This window comes from Panicum virgatum, chromosome 3N (genome assembly GCF_016808335.1).
Source record: "Panicum virgatum strain AP13 chromosome 3N, P.virgatum_v5, whole genome shotgun sequence".
Lineage (NCBI taxonomy): Eukaryota > Viridiplantae > Streptophyta > Magnoliopsida > Poales > Poaceae > Panicum > Panicum virgatum.
This window is the reverse complement of record NC_053147.1, coordinates 68924072-68942100: the sequence shown is the minus strand read 5'-3', so window position 1 is coordinate 68942100 and position 18029 is coordinate 68924072. Positions and strand designations below refer to the sequence as shown.

Genomic DNA, 18029 nt, shown 5'->3' with positions numbered 1-18029 from the left:
AGAAGGAGAGAGAAACATATGAGATTATAAGAACAAACGGAGGAAGGGGATGAGAGAGTCCAGAAGGCTCTGAGCTTTTGGCTTACACTGATGACATGTTTTCACTATCTTTTTCCTAAGCTCCTCACAACATCTCCTAGTTCTATACTACTATCTTCTCTAGGAGTACTCAATTCCTAAATCCCCATATAACTGTAGCCAAATTCATATAAAAATGAATTTGTTGACCAGTCAAACAACCGAATCCCGGTCCAAAATTCACTCATCTCGGCCAGGAACAATTCTGATGTCAAATAAGAAATTTTCTCTTCAGTTATTAATTTCCATGCAAATGTTTTACACGGTTGAAGTGGCATGCACAATAATATGCAACGAGGATTCAAAGAACATGCATGATAAATAGGGTAAGATATCTCTATATGTCTGATAGGAAATAAAATTGCTAGAATTTGAGAGAAAATCATGTTTCAATTTGATGTTGCCGTTTGGATTACACAAACAAATAAAAACTACCATCCTATTTGAACTGTAATTTACATGTGAAAATTTCGACAAATTTACTCTTTTCATAACCACGACGATCGACAGAAATAGCCGTGCACCACAGAGCATGCAGTTAAACCTCCTGTACTACTTACTGTTAGCTATCAATATCCAACCTAACACGTCTCGATGAAATCACGTGCCTATAAATATTCAAGAAATCCTATATTGACCACCAGTCCACCACACACGCACACACTACTACTATATGCGCCCGTTCTATTAATCTCAGCTTTCTCTAGCCTTCCTTCGTTCTCATGCTCCCGTCTACTGGAAACTGATTCAGAAACAATTAAGGAAAGACATAAGGAGCAACAAATACAACTCAAATATAAGTTCTTGTTGAGCATGCAAGGGGATGGAAATGGGTGGCACCGAGGAAAGAATGGTCGCACGAAGATCCCGTGGATTCACGCATCCGAAGTTTGTATCATGATCAGGGAATTGTCAGCCAGAGCGGGTCGAAGATGGTGACAGAGTTCACAGCGGAGGAACAAGATTCAGTAGTCACCATAGAGGACGTTACAGCAACAGCTTCGATGCCTTACCAACATCGTGAAGACAGCTTCGGTCACCGGCCATGATTCCCGACTGCAGTAGAGCTCAGCTGCAGCATCGAGCGCCGCGGCCGATTGCAGCAGCAATGTAGCAAGGCGAGTCTTGTACTGTAGACTTCAGGCCGGTCGCGCACCCAAGCTTCAACCGCCGCATCAGCACCAGCGCTTCCTGGACGGCGACAGCGATGGATGGCCGCTGATGAAGAACTGGCTTGTCCACCTATTGCCCCCATTGCCAGTTCCAAGCCACGGTACCCCTTGCTCCTAGGCCTAAATACAATTGCATGCACTGCACAGTAACCAATGGCAGAGTTAAAGGAGATGGCTCCAATCCATTGAGTTGTGGACAAGCGCAAGATGACAATGTACTCTCAGTCGTCTTGAGGAATCATTTCTGAATCGCAGTGGAATTATTCGTCTCCCGTTTAATACGAACAGCCAGATTCTTTAAAGTATTTTCATTATGGTAGAGGGGTGGGTAAAACAAATTTAAATAAATAATTAATTTCAATTATTATATTCTTATAAATGATGATTAGAATCCTATACTACTGAAATGATGGTCTGTTGTTTCTTAAGAAAAATCTGTTGAAGAGGCTCTTGCCAAGCACAATACATTACTACGTACACCAGGTGTGTTTATTTGTTTGTTTCTTGGCCAAAATTAAAGTACATGTTCTTAACCTCTTAACTCAACCCACATGCTCGTGACCTCTATCAAGCAATGAGGGAGCATTATTGGCATCTGCTTCTTCAATATATATACCAACTACTCCATACTGCAACTCTCTGCATCAGACTTGCCAGTGATATTAGTCTCGAGACAAAGAGGCCACCAAGCAAGAGATCGAGAGAGCTGTCCAGTCGTTGTTGGCTTTTGCTGGTCCAGACAAGATCGAGTGCATGCCATACATTTTAAGAATGGTTGGCGCGCATCTGAAGAAATGCTCCGAGAGATCCTAGACCAAACAGCGTGTTGTTGTGAGGGTGCACTACCACAAAACGGAGATTTTGTGAGGAGCGTCATTTTCGTGAGAGTACCGATCAACCCTCATGAAAATGTTTATTTTCGGGAAGGTGAGGAAAAACCCCTCACAAAAATATATTTCCGTGAAGCTATCATATGAACCATCATGAAAATGTTTATTTTCATGTAGGCGCTCCCAGCACTCTCATGAAAATTATGTACATTTTGTGGAGGTATTGCATAACTCTCATGAAAATGATTTTCATGATAGGCGAGCCATTTTCATGAAAGGGAATAATATAATAGCTCTCACGAGATAGTTTGATGCACACCATCTTTGCACTTAGCGGCCTTAGTCGTCTTAGTTGCTCGCACCTCTCACCCTGTAGTCTATTACATATAAAAAATATATCGGTGTATATAAGATAATTATTATGGTAGTCTATTACATATAAAAAATGTATTGGTGTATATAAGATAATTATTATAGTATGCTATTTCACTGTAGTGCAATAAAATGAAAAAGGAAAAAGAAAAATGTTAAGGAGACAAGGAATGAAATAAGCCCCGTCTAACTGCTTCGGTCTATTCTCAGCTCAAAACCACACACTGTTACCGTCGGATCGAATTGGGTGGCCAAGATGCTCCATAATCCAAATAAATATCTCTCACCCATCCCTAAAACCCTACCTGCCGCTCTCTTCCCATTCACCTTTCTCCCTCTCCTCCCAGATCCACCCGCCAGCACATGCGGGTAGTTGTCGTCCCCTCCCTAGCTAGATCCACCCGCCGGCAAGGACCGAGTGCGCAGAAGGCGCACGGGAGCAGAGAGCAGCGGCCGGCGAGGTGCGGGATTTATGAGTTTTTTGATGCATATAGTAGTGGATTTATGAGTTTTGAAGATGAATTCAGGCTACGGTTGTGCTGGGGCTAACGTCCTTGGAGGGGCCTTTGGCCATATTGCTGGACCCGTTTGCAAGGTGAGAATAGTCATCCATGGCTTCAAGGCAAAGATGATCAACAGATGTCCAGATACTTTGACCTCTTTTTCTTCAATGTCAAATGATGCAACACAACTTTTTGTTGAAACATATATAGCTATCGTCCTTCAACGTATGATAGACTTGTAGACTTATTTATCATGATATTTGTATCATGTACATGAATGGATGTGTGATGGCCGGATTGATATGTGGGCAGCATTGATATGTGTTGGAATGGGATCTGATCTTTCATGTGTTTATTTTCCTAGTGGCATGAATTATCATGAAATTACACTATTTTCATGATGCCACTACCTCATGAAAATGATCCTATTTTCGTGACGTCAATGCTCTCATGATGCCGTTTGGTTTAGCACATTTTTCGTGGAGGTCTCTATGTAATTCATGGCGGTTTATACATTCACATGAAAATGAATTTTCATGAGAGTTGGGCTCCTAGGAAATATATTTGCGGTGAACTTCTCATGACTCGACTCTCATGAAAATGATCTTGAATACCTGGTGGCACAAAATATTTTGTGGAGGTTGTTGATAGGAAATACTCTCACGAATATAAATCATGACGGTTCACTCATGAAAATGGTATTTTCGTGGCGCCATATTTGTGATAGGATTTTCGTGAGAGTTACACGTCATGGACTATTTTCATGATAGTTTTAGCTATTTTCGTGAGTGTTTCCGGCTCTCATGAAATCTCCGTTTTCTAGTAGTGAATAGAGCTAGATAACATACAAATGGAGCTTAGGCTAGTGAAGGAGGAGAAGCAAAGTTCAATGGACGAGATTGAAATACCACCCCACCATAGTGTAGCGACTGAAACTAAGTGTGTGAAGGCATAGGCAACAAAGGCATCGTCCAGACTCCAGATTCATGTGCAGACATCGTCACGCATGAGCTCGTTTGATTTTCAGACAGCGCCGGCAGTTATTTGGGTGTACTAATTCAATTATTAATTTCCATGCAAATTTTTTACAAGGATGAAGTGGCATGCACAATAATATGCAACGAAGATTCGTTGAACATGATGAGCCCAGTCTCTATATGTCCGATAGGAAATTATGAGAATTTTAGTGGAAATCATGTTTTAATTTAATGTTTCTGTTTGGATTACAAAATAAATAAAAACTACTCCCTCCGTATGAAGAGTGCAAATCTAGATTTTTTTAGACAGATTAGTAGTGGCGTGAAAAGATTCTCATGCCCCCATTTGTTTGGCACATATGGTTAGTTTTGGCATGCAATTTAAATCTGACCACTTAATAATCAGGCAAGTAGTCGAGATCTAATCTCTAGAATTGTACTCTTTGTGGGATTTTTTTTTCAAATTCAGGATTGCACTTTTCATGGGACGGAGGGAGTACCATCCTATTTGAACTGTAATTTCCATGGGAAATTTTCGACAAATTTACTCCCTTCATAACCACGAGGATCGATAGAAATGGCTGTGCTGAACCACAGAGCATGCAGTTAAACCTCCTGTACAACTTACTGCTATCAATATCCAACCTAACACGTTTCGATGAAATCACGTGCCTATAAATATTCGTGAAAGAAATCCTATTAGTCTCAGCTTTCTCTAGGCAAGCTTCCTTCGTTCTCATGTTCCCGTCTACGAAAACATAACGAGCAGCCACAAATACAACTGCAGAGTTCTTTTTTTTTTGGAAGGGAAACTGCAGAGTTCTTGTCGAGCATGCAATGGGATGGAAATGGGTGGCACCGAGGAAAGAATGGTCGCACGAATATCCTGTGGATTCACGGAGTTGGGGATAGTGTCATGATCAGGGAATTGTGCGGCAGAGTGGGGCGAAGATGGTGGTAGAGTTCACAGCGGATGAACAAGATTCATCATGGACGATGGTACAAGTACAGTTCCTCTTGGCCTTTGGCTGGATCAACTCTCTCACATCCGTCTGTCCATGCGTAAGTTGATGCAGCAGGTAGGTACTTCCATGACGGGAGAAACTGTTCGTTGGGAGAATGGCCCAATCCATGTTGTAATATGCCTCACGGGGTAGCCGGGCACTCCAAGGACCTATTTGTAAATCTTATACTTATCAGGAGTCGAGGCTAAATTGCCACTCCTCGTCTCCTATATATATAGCTGACCCCAAGTGGTAAAGGGGGACTCTTGCTCTCTCTCATGAGCATTTCTCTCTCGGAGCTTTTCTCACTCGCTCTCAAGTTGATGTCTTCGTACCTCTCTTTCGGTGGTTTTGGTAGACTCGATCCCCAACACTGTTCTGCACAGCTAACACGGAGTCATGTAGACTCCTGATAAACGACCTTTTGCTTGTGTCTGAAAGTTGGGTCGCTTCACTTCGGAAAGGCTGGAAATGGAATTTAGTCGATCTACTTATTAGCTCTGAATTTCTTCTGCTCGAGCATGCAGTAGAATATGCTGACTTTGGATGTGAAGCAGAGGAAGAATAAGACGAGATTGATCGCTTTTGTTATATGAGTGATCTTATCAAGTTTCATGACACATGAGGTTGAACACTCCTGCTTTCCATAATTAAATAGTAAATTTATCAGGATTAATCTACCGCGCGCATGCAGTGACATCAACTCTTTTGACAGCACCAAAACGTAGGTGATTATCTTTGCTCTGACCATATTGCCTTTATTCTTTATTGACAACTTCATGCCGTGCATCAGAACTTCAGAAAGGTAGGAGAGTACTTATTTCTATAGTCGTTAGAGATGGGATGCAAGTTCAACAGAAAATTCATGGTCCCTGTTGGATTATCATTGTTACTAGTATGTGGCATGATGTGAATAGTTTGATCCAAAAAGAAGACAGCAAAAAGTTTCAGTAAATTTAATTTGGTAGTTGAGCACTTCAACTACTTCTTAAAAAAGAAGAGACTCAGTGTTCCCTGTTGGATTATCATTGTTACTAGGATGAATGCCGACTAACGGTGGATTGTTTGGTTTCTTTTGGTAGGGATCATCCAAAGAGAGCAAAATATATATTTGTCTAGAGAGAGGTCAATTTGTGTGCCGTAAATGTTTTTTTAACCATTAGCAAAGGAAAGAGGGACTCAGATTTTTTTGTATGCTGGATGACCACGGGTGCCAAGTGTCAGGTTAAAACATCGGTTTCCTCCTATTACAACTCCACAGCTGTTGACTGCATTTTCATCCAGACTGAAAATGATGGACTCAACCATCACACTTTTCCAAGCCTGGAAATGTTCAGCATCTTTTTTCTTTGTTCCCATGCTCGTTAAGGTCACATGCATCTGTTCTCATGAGCATGTAGTTATTTTAAAGTAACATATGTAGGTGTGTCACTTTCCTAGAAATGAATAATTTATGGCAAGAGTTTGAGTCGTATGAATGCTTTGATATTCTTCAGCTCTAGCCGTAGAACTAGTAAAGGGGGAAGGATTTTCTTACCTAATCCGAAGCTTCTCCAAGTTTTGTCGTTCCAAATGTAAGTTACACTTTAATTTGAGACAAATCCGCACATACTTTTCCACCCGACATAAAACAGCATTAAATTTGTCTGTCAACAAAGTTTTTTTATCAACCCTTTACTCATCAGTAGAAAAATGTATGCACGGTTAGCTTTTACATCTTGGACTTTTCTTCCTGAAACTATTTTCCTGTTAATTTGAAGAGACAACCACGGTCTCAAATCACGACAACAACTGGCCATAAAAAGAAATTACACAAGTTAACAAAAAAGTAGCGAATGTACTCCAAAATATCTGAAAGATACCATTCAGACCCAAAACTATTTTGCAAACAAGCAAAAGGGTCAAATTTGCGTGAGCCTTCTTGCTTGTTTTCATGCTCCACTTTTTTCTTACTTTGTGCTAACTTCTATACAGTGTTGAAACGTTTCTGGCTTTCAATACGACAGGCAGGTCTACTGCCGGTTCCGTTCAAAAAAGGTCCAATTTGAGAGAAAATCTAGTAACTTATTTTTTGTTCCTATAATGCTGGCACGTAGTTGTCCTTCTTTCTAGGAAAAAAAATCTACTAGTAACTTCTGGTTGGTATTGGTAAATAAAATCCTGGCTGAAACTAAGACATGTTGTTGTAGGAATTACCACTCACCCTCATTTGTGGTAAAAAAAACAAGAATAAATTCACTAAGATGTGCAAAGGGCATAATTCAGTTGCAGAACCACCTGAATTATCCCGGCTCAAGTGCGCTGACCATCACCATAAAGACAACACCGACTCAAACGCACTTCAAACGAAACAATTCTTGGTCTGTCGGGTAATGTACCGATACAACCACCGGATCTCGGATCGAACAAGCATACCCCGCATGAAGGCGAGTCCAGAGATATCGCAACCATATATTTTACAACACAGGCATAACAGTTATTACAACAAGTTCAAAGTATAATTACAAATACAAACTCAGTAAAATATTATACAAAACATAAGTTTAAAGTTCAGAGTTAAGCAGCGGAAAGAAAACACGACGGCTACAACACGTCGCAAAAGTATACCAAGCTAGCCCAAGCAAGGTATCACTCATCGGGGTCATTGCCGGCCGGAGACGGATCCCACTCAACGGACTAGCCAGGGGGCAAAGAGCAGGGCCAAGTCAGACTAGCGATCTGGTCCTCAAAACCCATACCTGAAACAGGATTCAACAGTAAGGCTGAGTGTACTAATACTCAGCAAGACTTAACCGTCAACGGATATACTTAGTCCACTTAGCTAGAGTATGCAGGGTTCTGTAAGACTCTGGCTTTCCTTTTGCTGAAAAGCAATAAAGAGTAGGTCCTTAATTTCTCATTTTAGCTTTCAACATTCTAGTTGATTAACCATTCTATGTAAGCAACTATTTCTAATCAACCATGGTAGAACTTTAGTCAAACATCAAGATTGATCATAATAATATTACTCTTATTACTCTGTGTGGCAAAGGGATCAAGTAGTCTCAATATCCGCGAGAGACGGACGATTCGAATCGGATTTCCAACCTTGCAAGGTAAACCTAACACACACGTTTGGAACACCATCGGGTCGTTCCCAAACAACCGTTGACCTTTCATTCCGGCCTGTGGATAGAGTCACTCTCCCCGACTACAGGGCACCAACTTCCTCCCTGTACCCGTGGTGTTGCGCAACATAAACATAAATAAAAATCTATCTCTAAGAGAGAGTGAAAGGTATATCCACTCACCGGTCCGATCAGCTACTAGGCTTACCGCGTACCATATTTACGGCATGTGGCTAGTACGTTCAAACACTTAACCACCGCTACCACACACCGCGACCTTAGCAGATTTCATCAATACAGACGGGGTCTCACTCAAGGTCATGATATCGAACGTGACCCCGTCCGACGTACTTATAGTGATTGCAGAAAGTAAACAAGCAACTCCTATAGAGCTCGCGAGTGACAGGCAATCACTCGACTTTTACCGGTCCTATAAGCATAGCAATTACTCGAACTCAAATCTAGTGTTCAATACATAGGTTCCTAGGATCATGCATCTAGGGTTTCAATTCAAATCCTAAGAACTATAAATGCACAAGTAAGTAGTACATAAAGTGCATAATTTGAAATACTGGGTTTATGTCCGGGGCTTGCCTTCGCGGTAGTCACTAGCTAAATCAGCCTTGGGCTCTTCCGGATTTTGGTCCGAGTCTTCAGTCAGTGTAATGGCATTCAGCTGGGCTTCTTGATCAGCTCCTTCGGACTCCTGGATCAGCTCGTACGTCCCGTCCGCTAAAACAGTCGTATCTATTTGCGATGCAAGAAATGGTATTACAAACACATACACTTCACGATAAAGTTGTAGTCTAACAAATATCAATCAAACTTAGCATATGGGCAATCGTTTATAGAGTAGTTATTTAACATGTCTTATTACACAAAAAACATGATTAACCTCACAAAGTAAATTTTAGTTAGTTCATATAGCAAATAAATCATGGTTTGCTAAGAAATAAGTAACTCAGTACACAAACAGCATTTAAACTCAGAAAAATTACTTCAAACAGGAAGTGCAGAGAGCAATCTATTCTGTAAATTTGATGCCATTTCATGTAGCCAATTATTCAGAATAAAACATTTACTCAGACAACACCTAGAACAAGATTAAATTCTATAGAACAAAATACAACACTTATGAAGCTCAAAATTTCTCAGAACAGGACTCATATGTTTATGAACTTCCTATAAATGTTTCAAAATTTATCTAGGCATAAAACAGAAGTAATAATTTTGAAAAAATTAAACCACATATGGTAAAACTAATTAGTACAGAAAGTTCTATAGTGTTTCTGGATCTCAAATTTTACAGACATGAATATTTGACCAAAATAAAGTTCCACAAATATTCTCATATTTTTCTAATCAAGTAAACTATTTATGACAAATAAAGCCTACTTGAAAAGAATTAAATCGAATAAAAAGCTAAACAGATCTAAATTTCTCAAAATTGTGCAACAGCAAGGTTTTAGTGGCATACATGCATGAAAAAAGTTTTACCCTCAGAACTGTAATATTTCTACCAGCACAAATATATTAGTAAAACTAGTAGATCTAGGAATCTTGAAACTTTGACCTAGTTAAATATGTTAAAAAGGGTTAAAAAATTTACCAGGCACTAGTAACACTGCAAGACACATTATAGCCAAAAATCACATGAAGTTACTGAGTACAACTCCTAGAATAATTAAAGCCTGTTTGTTCTATTCTATTTCTTGGATTAACATGCAGACCAAAACTGAAGATGTGTATGTAACAAAACTTGTAGGTATAGTAACAAGGATTCCAAAACTTTTGGATTTGCATTTTTTTTATTTTTCTACAAATTTCTAGGCATTTTCAAAGTTTGCTATTTGGGATTCTCTAGTTCATGTATATCTTTCACTTAGGACCCTGAACTTTTGTTTCTTTTAAACCGGGGTCCTTGGCCATGACAGAACAGAGCAGGGGAGGGCGCGGCTTTTCCCGGCAAGGAGAGGCACTGGCGGTGGGGGCCCCGCTGGGGAAAAGCGAGAGGGGACCGAGAGCTACCTCTAGAAGGTCTTGGGGCTCGAGATGGTGGCCTGCAGCGGTGGCTCCACGGAGAGGGGCGGACGGCGGCAGTATGCTCTGGCGCGGCGGCGCTCCGGTGGCGATTGGGAGGAAAAGCCGGGCCTAGGAGCTTCCCTGGAGGTCTGGGAAGATGGTAGCGGGGTTCAAATGGGCAATGGGGTGGTGCAGCGGCGGCGCCACGGCGAGCTGGAGCTTGCCGGCGTTAATAGCGGGCGGTGGCGGCTGTGCGCGTGCGCAGGGGGTTCTACCCCTTTTATAGGCAACCAGCAAGGGGGAGGGCATTCCTGGGGCACATTGCGATGCCCGGGGGAGAGGGATTTGGCCCAGGGGCGCTCGACGGTGATGGTGACGGCGAGGTGGCGGCCGCGGAGGCTTCGGGGTTTCGTGGCAGGAGCGGGAGAAGTCCAGCGCGAGGAGCTCGGGCACGATGCGTGGAAGGCCACGGCGAGCAGGAGGTGGCCTGCGGCCCTCCTGAGCAGCGGCGGCGCCGCTCTGCGCCTGTGACAGAGAAAAGCAGAGAGGGAGAGAGGAGGGAGAAGACAGCAGGACTATTTTGCAATTTCTGAAAAATTCAGGGATCCTACTGTAAAACAAAAATAACTCCTAAACTACGGCTCAAATGAAAAAGTGCCCAACATAAAAGTTGTTCAACTTTTCAAGATCTACAACTTTGGTTTTGTGTAAAAATTGATTTGACCAAAGGTTAAAGAGTTATTTTGAAACCATAGAAAGAATTTTGAATTTAATGGAGTTTTGTCTTTTCCAAAGCAAATTCACCTTAATTTCAGACTGAAATGTAAAATTTCCTGCCATGTAATGATTGCACTGAATTTTGAAAATAAACCCTCCACAAAAGCAATATTTACTCATCCTATTCAAATTGAACTATAGGAAGGACCTTGCATCAAATCATATTTACACAATTAACCTTATATTTAAAATAAGACCCTTGCTCACACAATTTAAGCACATGATGCATAAAATAAATACAGTTCTACTGTGCAGACACCTAGGGTGTCACATCACCCCTGCAAAATTAAAAACACTAGCTTAAACAAATCAATTACACTCCTACCGAGTCAAAGGGCATGACCTCTGCCTTGACTTGGCACAACGCAGTGTTGATGTGCTCAACCATAGAGAAAAAAAACCTGGCCATCATCTGAAATAAATTCTTCCTATAGCTCAAAAGATCAGAACGAGTCCTCATACATAAAAAATATCACTAAGGTGCGTTCTAAGTCAAAAATTGAGTCGTTAAAAGTTTGTAAAGTAGATTAGGTTAAATAATTTCTTAGTTTCTCAAATTTGTGCAGGAAATGAAATGAGAAAGTTCAACTGATAAGGCCAAAATTCCATTGACTTGACCTTTCTCTATGTTTAGTTCAACATATGACCACTCATTTACAATAAGAACCAATCAAGAAGAGGCCATCCAAACAAATTAATACAGCGATTAACCAAGTCCGTACTACACAGCCTCCATTTGGCCCCATCACACACCATGTATGACATGTAAGCAGCTACGTACCTTACCTTAGCCCTAGAAGCAAGAACAAAAGCTTGTAAAGCCAGCCATGGAGGAGAAGAAGCCGTCGGAAAGGGTCAAGGAGAGTGGCGGCGGAGTGGAAGTCGGAACTGAAGATGATGATTTGGTGTTTCCTGGGTTCCGGTTCCATCCGACGGACCAGGAGCTCTTGAGCTTCTACCTTGCAAGGAAGGTGGAGAAGAAGGGCTTCAGTATTGACATCATCAAGGAGGTCGACATCTACAAGCACGACCCCTGGGATCTTCCAAGTAAGTCTTGATTGCTTGTGTTCTTTCTTTGATCGGAGGAGCTAACAGCTAACTGTGTGGAGGTATGAATAATGTGCAGATGAAGCTCGGCATGTGGTGCAGGGTGCAGGAGACAAAGAAGACTGGTACTTCTTCTGCCTGCGTGGCCGCAAGTACAGGAACAGCATCCGGCCCAACCGCGTCACCGGCTCCGGCTTCTGGAAGGCCACCGGCATCGACAAGCCCATACACGGCGGCGCCGGCGGCGAGTGCCTCCTCGGGCTCAAGAAATCCCTCGTCTACTACCGCGGCAGCGCCGGCAGGGGCACCAAGACCGACTGGATGATGCACGAGTTTCGCCTCCCCTCAACGGCGGGGGCAGCCGAGCTCCATGATGCAGTCAGTGCTAACAATTTCAGATCAACCTCACTATAGTCATCACAGATAAACTGAAACACAATTGTTAATTATCTGTTCATGTCTATCTAATCACACAGGAAATATGGACGATATGCCGGATCTTCAAGAGGAACATGTCCTACAGTAGGAGGTGCCAGCAGCAGAAACAAGAACACGGCAGCAAACGATGCCAGCAGCAGTTGCAGTATTACTATGACTACCGCTATCACCATCAGCACGGCGCTTCCATGATGAGCAGCTTCGGTTCGTCAGAGGCGAGCGAGGCTTATCCCACCGACCACCACCAGCCGTTCCTGCTGCACGGTCTCCATGGCGTATCATCAGCCAAAACAACAACAACAACTTCATCAGGATTGATGGGAGCTCCTTTGCTGCCATCGATGTCAGTGTGGAGCGATCCGACGACCTTCAGAGACAGCGGTAGCACCTGGGACGAGCTCGGGAGGATCATGGAGATCTGACGACGGATACAAACCTCTCTACTTGTAAATACAATCGCTAGCTTGCATGTCTGTGTGGCATCAGTTTTACATTTGTCGAATGTTTTATGAACACGAGTGTGGCTGCATATGCTTGCAGTATTCACCAGATCGGATCGTGGTTTTAAATCGCCAGTTAATAGCGGTTTTAAATCGCCAGTTAATAGCAGCAGGGCTGCCGTTACGGCATTTAGTAGGCTATAACCAGCATTTAGTGGACTAAATGCCATAGCGGCTGCCCTTCCTAACAGTTATAGCTGGCTATTTAGAACCTTGGATTGGATATGTAGTTTATAGTTTGCTGCAGATAGCTCCTCCTGAATGAACTTCTTAGTATACTTTCTGAAATCGGCATACTTATATATCCAACATCACTGCAGATAATCGAGGCCATGATTCCACTCCCTATCTAGGTGGGTGGTGAAAGAAGTAGTAGTGGACTGTGTGGCTGCTAAGAAGTCCACAATATATAGTGACTTTTAATTTTATTTTTTTATGGAAGCCAATTTTCATTGATGGTAGTGTAATAAATGTGTGTATGTTTAGTGTCTTGTTTGATGCATATAGGAGTCAGCTTCCATTCATATAAATCAGCATGAGTAAAATGGTAGATATATATATAGAACAGCGTTTTTTTTTTGTCCCTACTATAAGACTTTCAATGGTGATTTTGACCATCTTTTTCTTCTAACTTTGTGATTTTCTCTCAACATTTTTTGAATTGAATCTACAGTTTAACCCTATTTTTTGGCTTTTCCTTAGATTGAACTAGATTAAATGAATAAAATAAAATACAAAAATGTGTGAGCGGTATAAGGAATCACCCCCCTTATGCAACCGCTCTCATGAACTTCACTGCTCAATGGCTTGTGTTGACGCAAGTTTCGGCCAACACACGAGAGCACTCGAGCGTGCGAGTCGCAAACAGACCGAAAGGCAGCAAGGCCGTCCAGACCAGTTAAGCAGATCGGTCGGACCGGTTTTTAGGGTTTCGCCAGAATCGGTCGTCTCGAGGGATAAATATCACACACTGCTAGAAAAACCCTCATACGTACCGAGCCGGAACCCCTGGTTTGTACCGGGCGCCGGCCCGGTACCGCCTGGCCGGTACTAAGTGGGCCGCCACTTAGTACCGGTCAGGCGGTCTGGTACTAAAGGTGCACTTTAGTACCGGTCGGTAAATGTCTTTTTTTTTTCTTTTCTGTTTTCCATTTTTTTGGGTTTCAATTAATTCGTATTCGTATATGTTTGCGTATTCGTATTCGTGTACGTCTGCGTATTCACATTCTAGCACGTTTACGTATTCGTATATATTCGTATCTAGCATACAATTGAATACATTTATTATAATTACATAAACTTGAAATATTATATGTACTTCTAATATAAATATGTTAATAATAAACTCGGGATTCATAACATATTTACAAGTCGTCGTGCACATAAGTTTTGTCCAACAAATTTTTACAAGATACTAACTGTCCTTGGGCACCTCATCATCATCGCTGATGTTCTTATTCGGATCCGCTCGACCCACACATATCCTAGGATTCGCATAAAATTCTCCATTTGGATTTATGACCTCATCTAGGAGGAATCCACATATTGATTCTTGAATTGCTTTGATTCTTTCTAGTTGGATGAGGTCATTCTCCATGCAACAAATCTGTCAAGTGCAAACACCAATATTTTGAATTAGTACCTAGACGGAACTAAATGTAGGTAATTGTTAGTAATGTTGTTCTACGTACATTCAATTCATGTTGTGATATCGAGCTGCGGCAACAAAAATCCATCATGTAGTCACAAACGTAGTAGCCACATAGGTTGTTTCCTCCCGCCTGTCTTAAAATCTATATATATATATACATATATATATATATATGGGTTATGAAATATTGATGTTGATTAAAGAAACGACAGTAGATGTGCGATATGTATTCATACCGGCCAGTTAGTTGTAAATTCTAGCGAGGCTGGAGGTGACGATATTCCTATATGTTTTTGAAGGAAGCGAGCCCATGCTTTTTGGATGATGTTTATGAGGTCTTGGTAATAATATGTTGGCTTCCTCAAGGAGTCGTACACCCGAACTCGGCATCTATCGATCTCGATAATAAGAAGGATCCAGTGAAACCTGTTTCATGCACATATATGTATAAGAAATGTTGGATATATATATACACATATATACAGTGAAGTCAAGAAAAAAGATAAAGAACCCACTCGAAGTTGTACGGAACCAGAATGAATTGACAAGTATTCTGCTTATGCAAGGCCCTGAGTATGTTGTTCTCGGTCCGATTAGGCTATTTCCTGACACTCTCCTCATATATATTACATGGGTCTATGAAGCCGATGTGATATATCCCTTTTCTCTGGCATTCTTGAACCTTCATCCTACACGATTAAAAATAAAGGAAGAGGATGAGAAAACACATAATTAGTAGAGCTATGGTACTATATACAAATGGTAGGACGAAGTACACTTACATACAAAATACACAGAGGAGAGACTTGTCTACGGGGTCTTGATGGTACAGATCATAAAGATTTTCAAAATAAATCCATATGTCATCCCCCGATGGAAATGCCTATCTTGTATTCGGGCACAAAAACATACATCCTTCATTGCACTTGCTTTCATGTACCATGCATGCAACTCACGCATCCTAGTTGGTAGTGCCGGAATCAACTCTACCCACATAAGAGATTCCCGCAACACGAAAGGTTTTTTGTTTGCCCCTGGGTGAACCTCGATTGGAGCCTCTTCGAGCAGTTGAGCTTTTGTGAGGCCGCTTTCCAGCACAAACTGAGCCATAGCTGCATCCTGGTCGGAGAGGACTTTGAGCGGGGGTATCGATTGCTTGGACTGTTGTCCGAGCTGGGGAACTTGGTTGCGCCGACGGTTACTTGGCTTCTCCCAGGACTTTGTGATCTGGCGGTCGTAGTCCGATAGGGGTGCCCTGTACTTCGGTTGGAGTAGAGTTCTGAAGTATTTCTTATCTTTCTCTAACCATTGATGCACCGGTGGAGGCTTTTTAGGCGCGAAATGATCTCTGACGTGCTGGCGCACACTTTCTTCTAATTCCTCCTGAGTCATATGGTATGCTAACTTCGGTAGTGGAGGTTTTTCTTTCTTCTTCATGGGGGTGTTCCTCTTCTTAGGAGGTGGCGCGACCTTTGTGCTCTTCCTCGCCTTCGGAGGCGGTGGCGGTGGGACCGAAGGCTTCGCGCTCTCCTTCTTCGCCTTTGGAGGCGGTTACAGTGGGACCCAAGCCCCTGAGCTGGCACTTGAGTCCCTTGCATCATCGGGAGCCAGACTGGGACTCTTTCCTGCTGCCAGTGCTGAGCTTGGAGCCGGACTGGGACTCTTATGTGCTGCTGGTGGTGATCTCGGAGCTGGACTGGGACTCTTATGTGCTACTAGTGGTGATCTCGGAGCTGGACTCTGACTGGGACCTCTTTGGGCTGCTGATGTATCGGCAAATTGTATCCCAGAGGCCAATCGTATGTACCGCTTGTTCCAACAGATCCATGTGTGCACAGCGTGTCCGAGTTCCTCTTCTCCATCGCCTCCAGGGATCTCAAGGTCGAGGTCTTCCCATCCTGGCTCGACTCGATCGACCATGACCCTAGCATATCCTTCCGGAATCAGCCTGCCATGAATTGTCCCACCTTGGACAGGCACTTCAGCAATGCCATGCGCGACCAGTTTGATCTTTTTCCTCTGCTGATACAGAAGCTCGCAGGGTGTCCTCACGGTGATGTCATCCACCGAGTAATGTTCTGACTCGTCCGCAACCACTGTGGGTTGACCTCCGGCTGGGTGCTCCGTGGAAGCGACGCTGCTACGGCGTTGCGAGCCGGGGCTGCTCTCCAAATTAGCGGCTGATCTGGCTTCTTGTTGGTGTGTCTGGCTGCTACTTGCCATTGCCCCTTCAATCGAAGCTATCCTCTGTTCCAGGGCACGCATCTTATCTTCCTGTTCATCCTTCTTCCTGGATCTGCTTCGATAGGTCTCAATGTCAGCACTGAAGCCATGCTTCCATGGAACTACACCCATACCTCGCACACGTCCTGTGTGTTCTGATATCCCGAGAGCGTACATCAACTCATCTTTCTATCTGTCTGACTTGAAACTGCCTTCGTACATGGCCTTTAGTGCCTCATCCAGCTTGTTGGCCGCTTCTCTTATGGCGTCGCTAGTAATAAGCGAGCAATCTTTCGGGTTTAGGGAGCCTCCACGAGCATAGAAGAAATGCTTTGCTCGCTCCGGCCAGTCGAAAGTTGCCGGTACGATTCCCCTCGCAGTGAGGTCGTCTTCATTTTCCGCCATTTGGGGATCACCGTCGAATAACCTCCTTGCCCAAAATGATGAAAGTGTATCTTCTTGCTCGCATTCTCTTTGGCTTGTGCTGTCCTTTTCTTGCTGGTCTCGGACAGTTTGTACTGCACAAATGCATCCCAAAATGGACGTTGCTTCTTGAAGTGCTTCTCGAAGTCTGGCACGCGGCCTTTCTTTATGTAGTCTTTGTTCATGTTCTTCTTGAACGTCTGGAAAGAAATAGCCATCTTCTTCATGACCCAATCCATAAAGATTTCTTCTTTGTTCTTTGGGAAACTGAAGTGTTGTTTCACATCATTCCATAGCATTTGCTTCTCTGTTTCAGGGACGATATCAGCATCATTATCTATTCTTTTGATTTTCTTCTAGAGCTTGAAGCTAATGGGGATGTTCTCCCTGATATAACATCCACACTGATTCACCACAGTCGTCTTAACCCCCTTGGGAGACTTGGGTTCCCCATCCGGGTGCAACGAGGTGATCGTCGTACGGCCCTCCAACTTTTTCTTTGAGCCTCGTTTACATTTCGAGCTGTTTGATTCGGAAGTCTGAAATTATATATATGAATATATATATATAACTACACGTTTGCGATACATAAGTATGTCATATTCTGTGATCGAATTCCATATACCTCGGGGATGTCATCTTCCACATCCATTTCTTCCCTAGTTTCGGCATCGCCATCACTAGTATCATTGAGATACTGGCTGCCATCATCCTCGTTTTGTTCATCTTGGAAAGACCCTACGGCCTCGGTGCCTGCCTGGATCATTTCATGGAGTGCGTACTCGTCGTCTTCGAAATCACGTTGAAAGGGATCCATCTCGATCCCTATGCAAACATATAATAATACGCGGAGTTTAGGGTGATACGTATGGAATTACGTGTCGTGATAAGATGAATACAGCAGA

The 18029-nt window shown here is 42.8% G+C and overlaps 1 protein-coding gene and 1 long non-coding RNA gene across 2 annotated transcripts; both read left to right on the top strand.

Annotated features, from left to right (window-relative positions):
• Positions 1-2774: 2774 nt before the first annotated feature.
• LOC120663958 lies at positions 2775-3258 on the top strand. Its single transcript, XR_005670673.1, has 2 exons — positions 2775-2913; positions 2980-3258. It is a non-coding gene; the product is annotated as an uncharacterized LOC120663958 (long non-coding RNA).
• An 8335-nt stretch (positions 3259-11593) lies between these two features.
• On the top strand, positions 11594-17004 carry LOC120668084 (NAC domain-containing protein 72-like). Its single transcript, XM_039948028.1, has 6 exons — positions 11594-11889; positions 11969-12267; positions 12366-12591; positions 15936-16028; positions 16114-16277; positions 16933-17004. The coding sequence occupies exons 1-6, from the start codon at positions 11670-11672 to the stop codon at positions 17002-17004; spliced, it is 1074 nt and encodes a 357-aa protein (XP_039803962.1). The 5' UTR covers positions 11594-11669.
• Positions 17005-18029: the final 1025 nt, after the last annotated feature.

What these genes read in the sequence shown, in the direction of transcription:
- LOC120668084 (XM_039948028.1), top strand. Translation starts at nt 11,670, where the DNA reads ATGGAGGAGAAGAAGCCGTCGGAAAGGGTCAAGGAGAGTGGCGGCGGA. An exon ending in CCAGCCGTTCCTGCTGCACG is followed by an intron (nt 12,592 to 15,935) that starts GTCTCCATGGCG and finishes TCCTCTTCTTAG; the next exon opens with GAGGTGGCGCGACCTTTGTG. An exon ending in TTGTATCCCAGAGGCCAATC is followed by an intron (nt 16,278 to 16,932) that starts GTATGTACCGCT and finishes CATGGCCTTTAG; the next exon opens with TGCCTCATCCAGCTTGTTGG.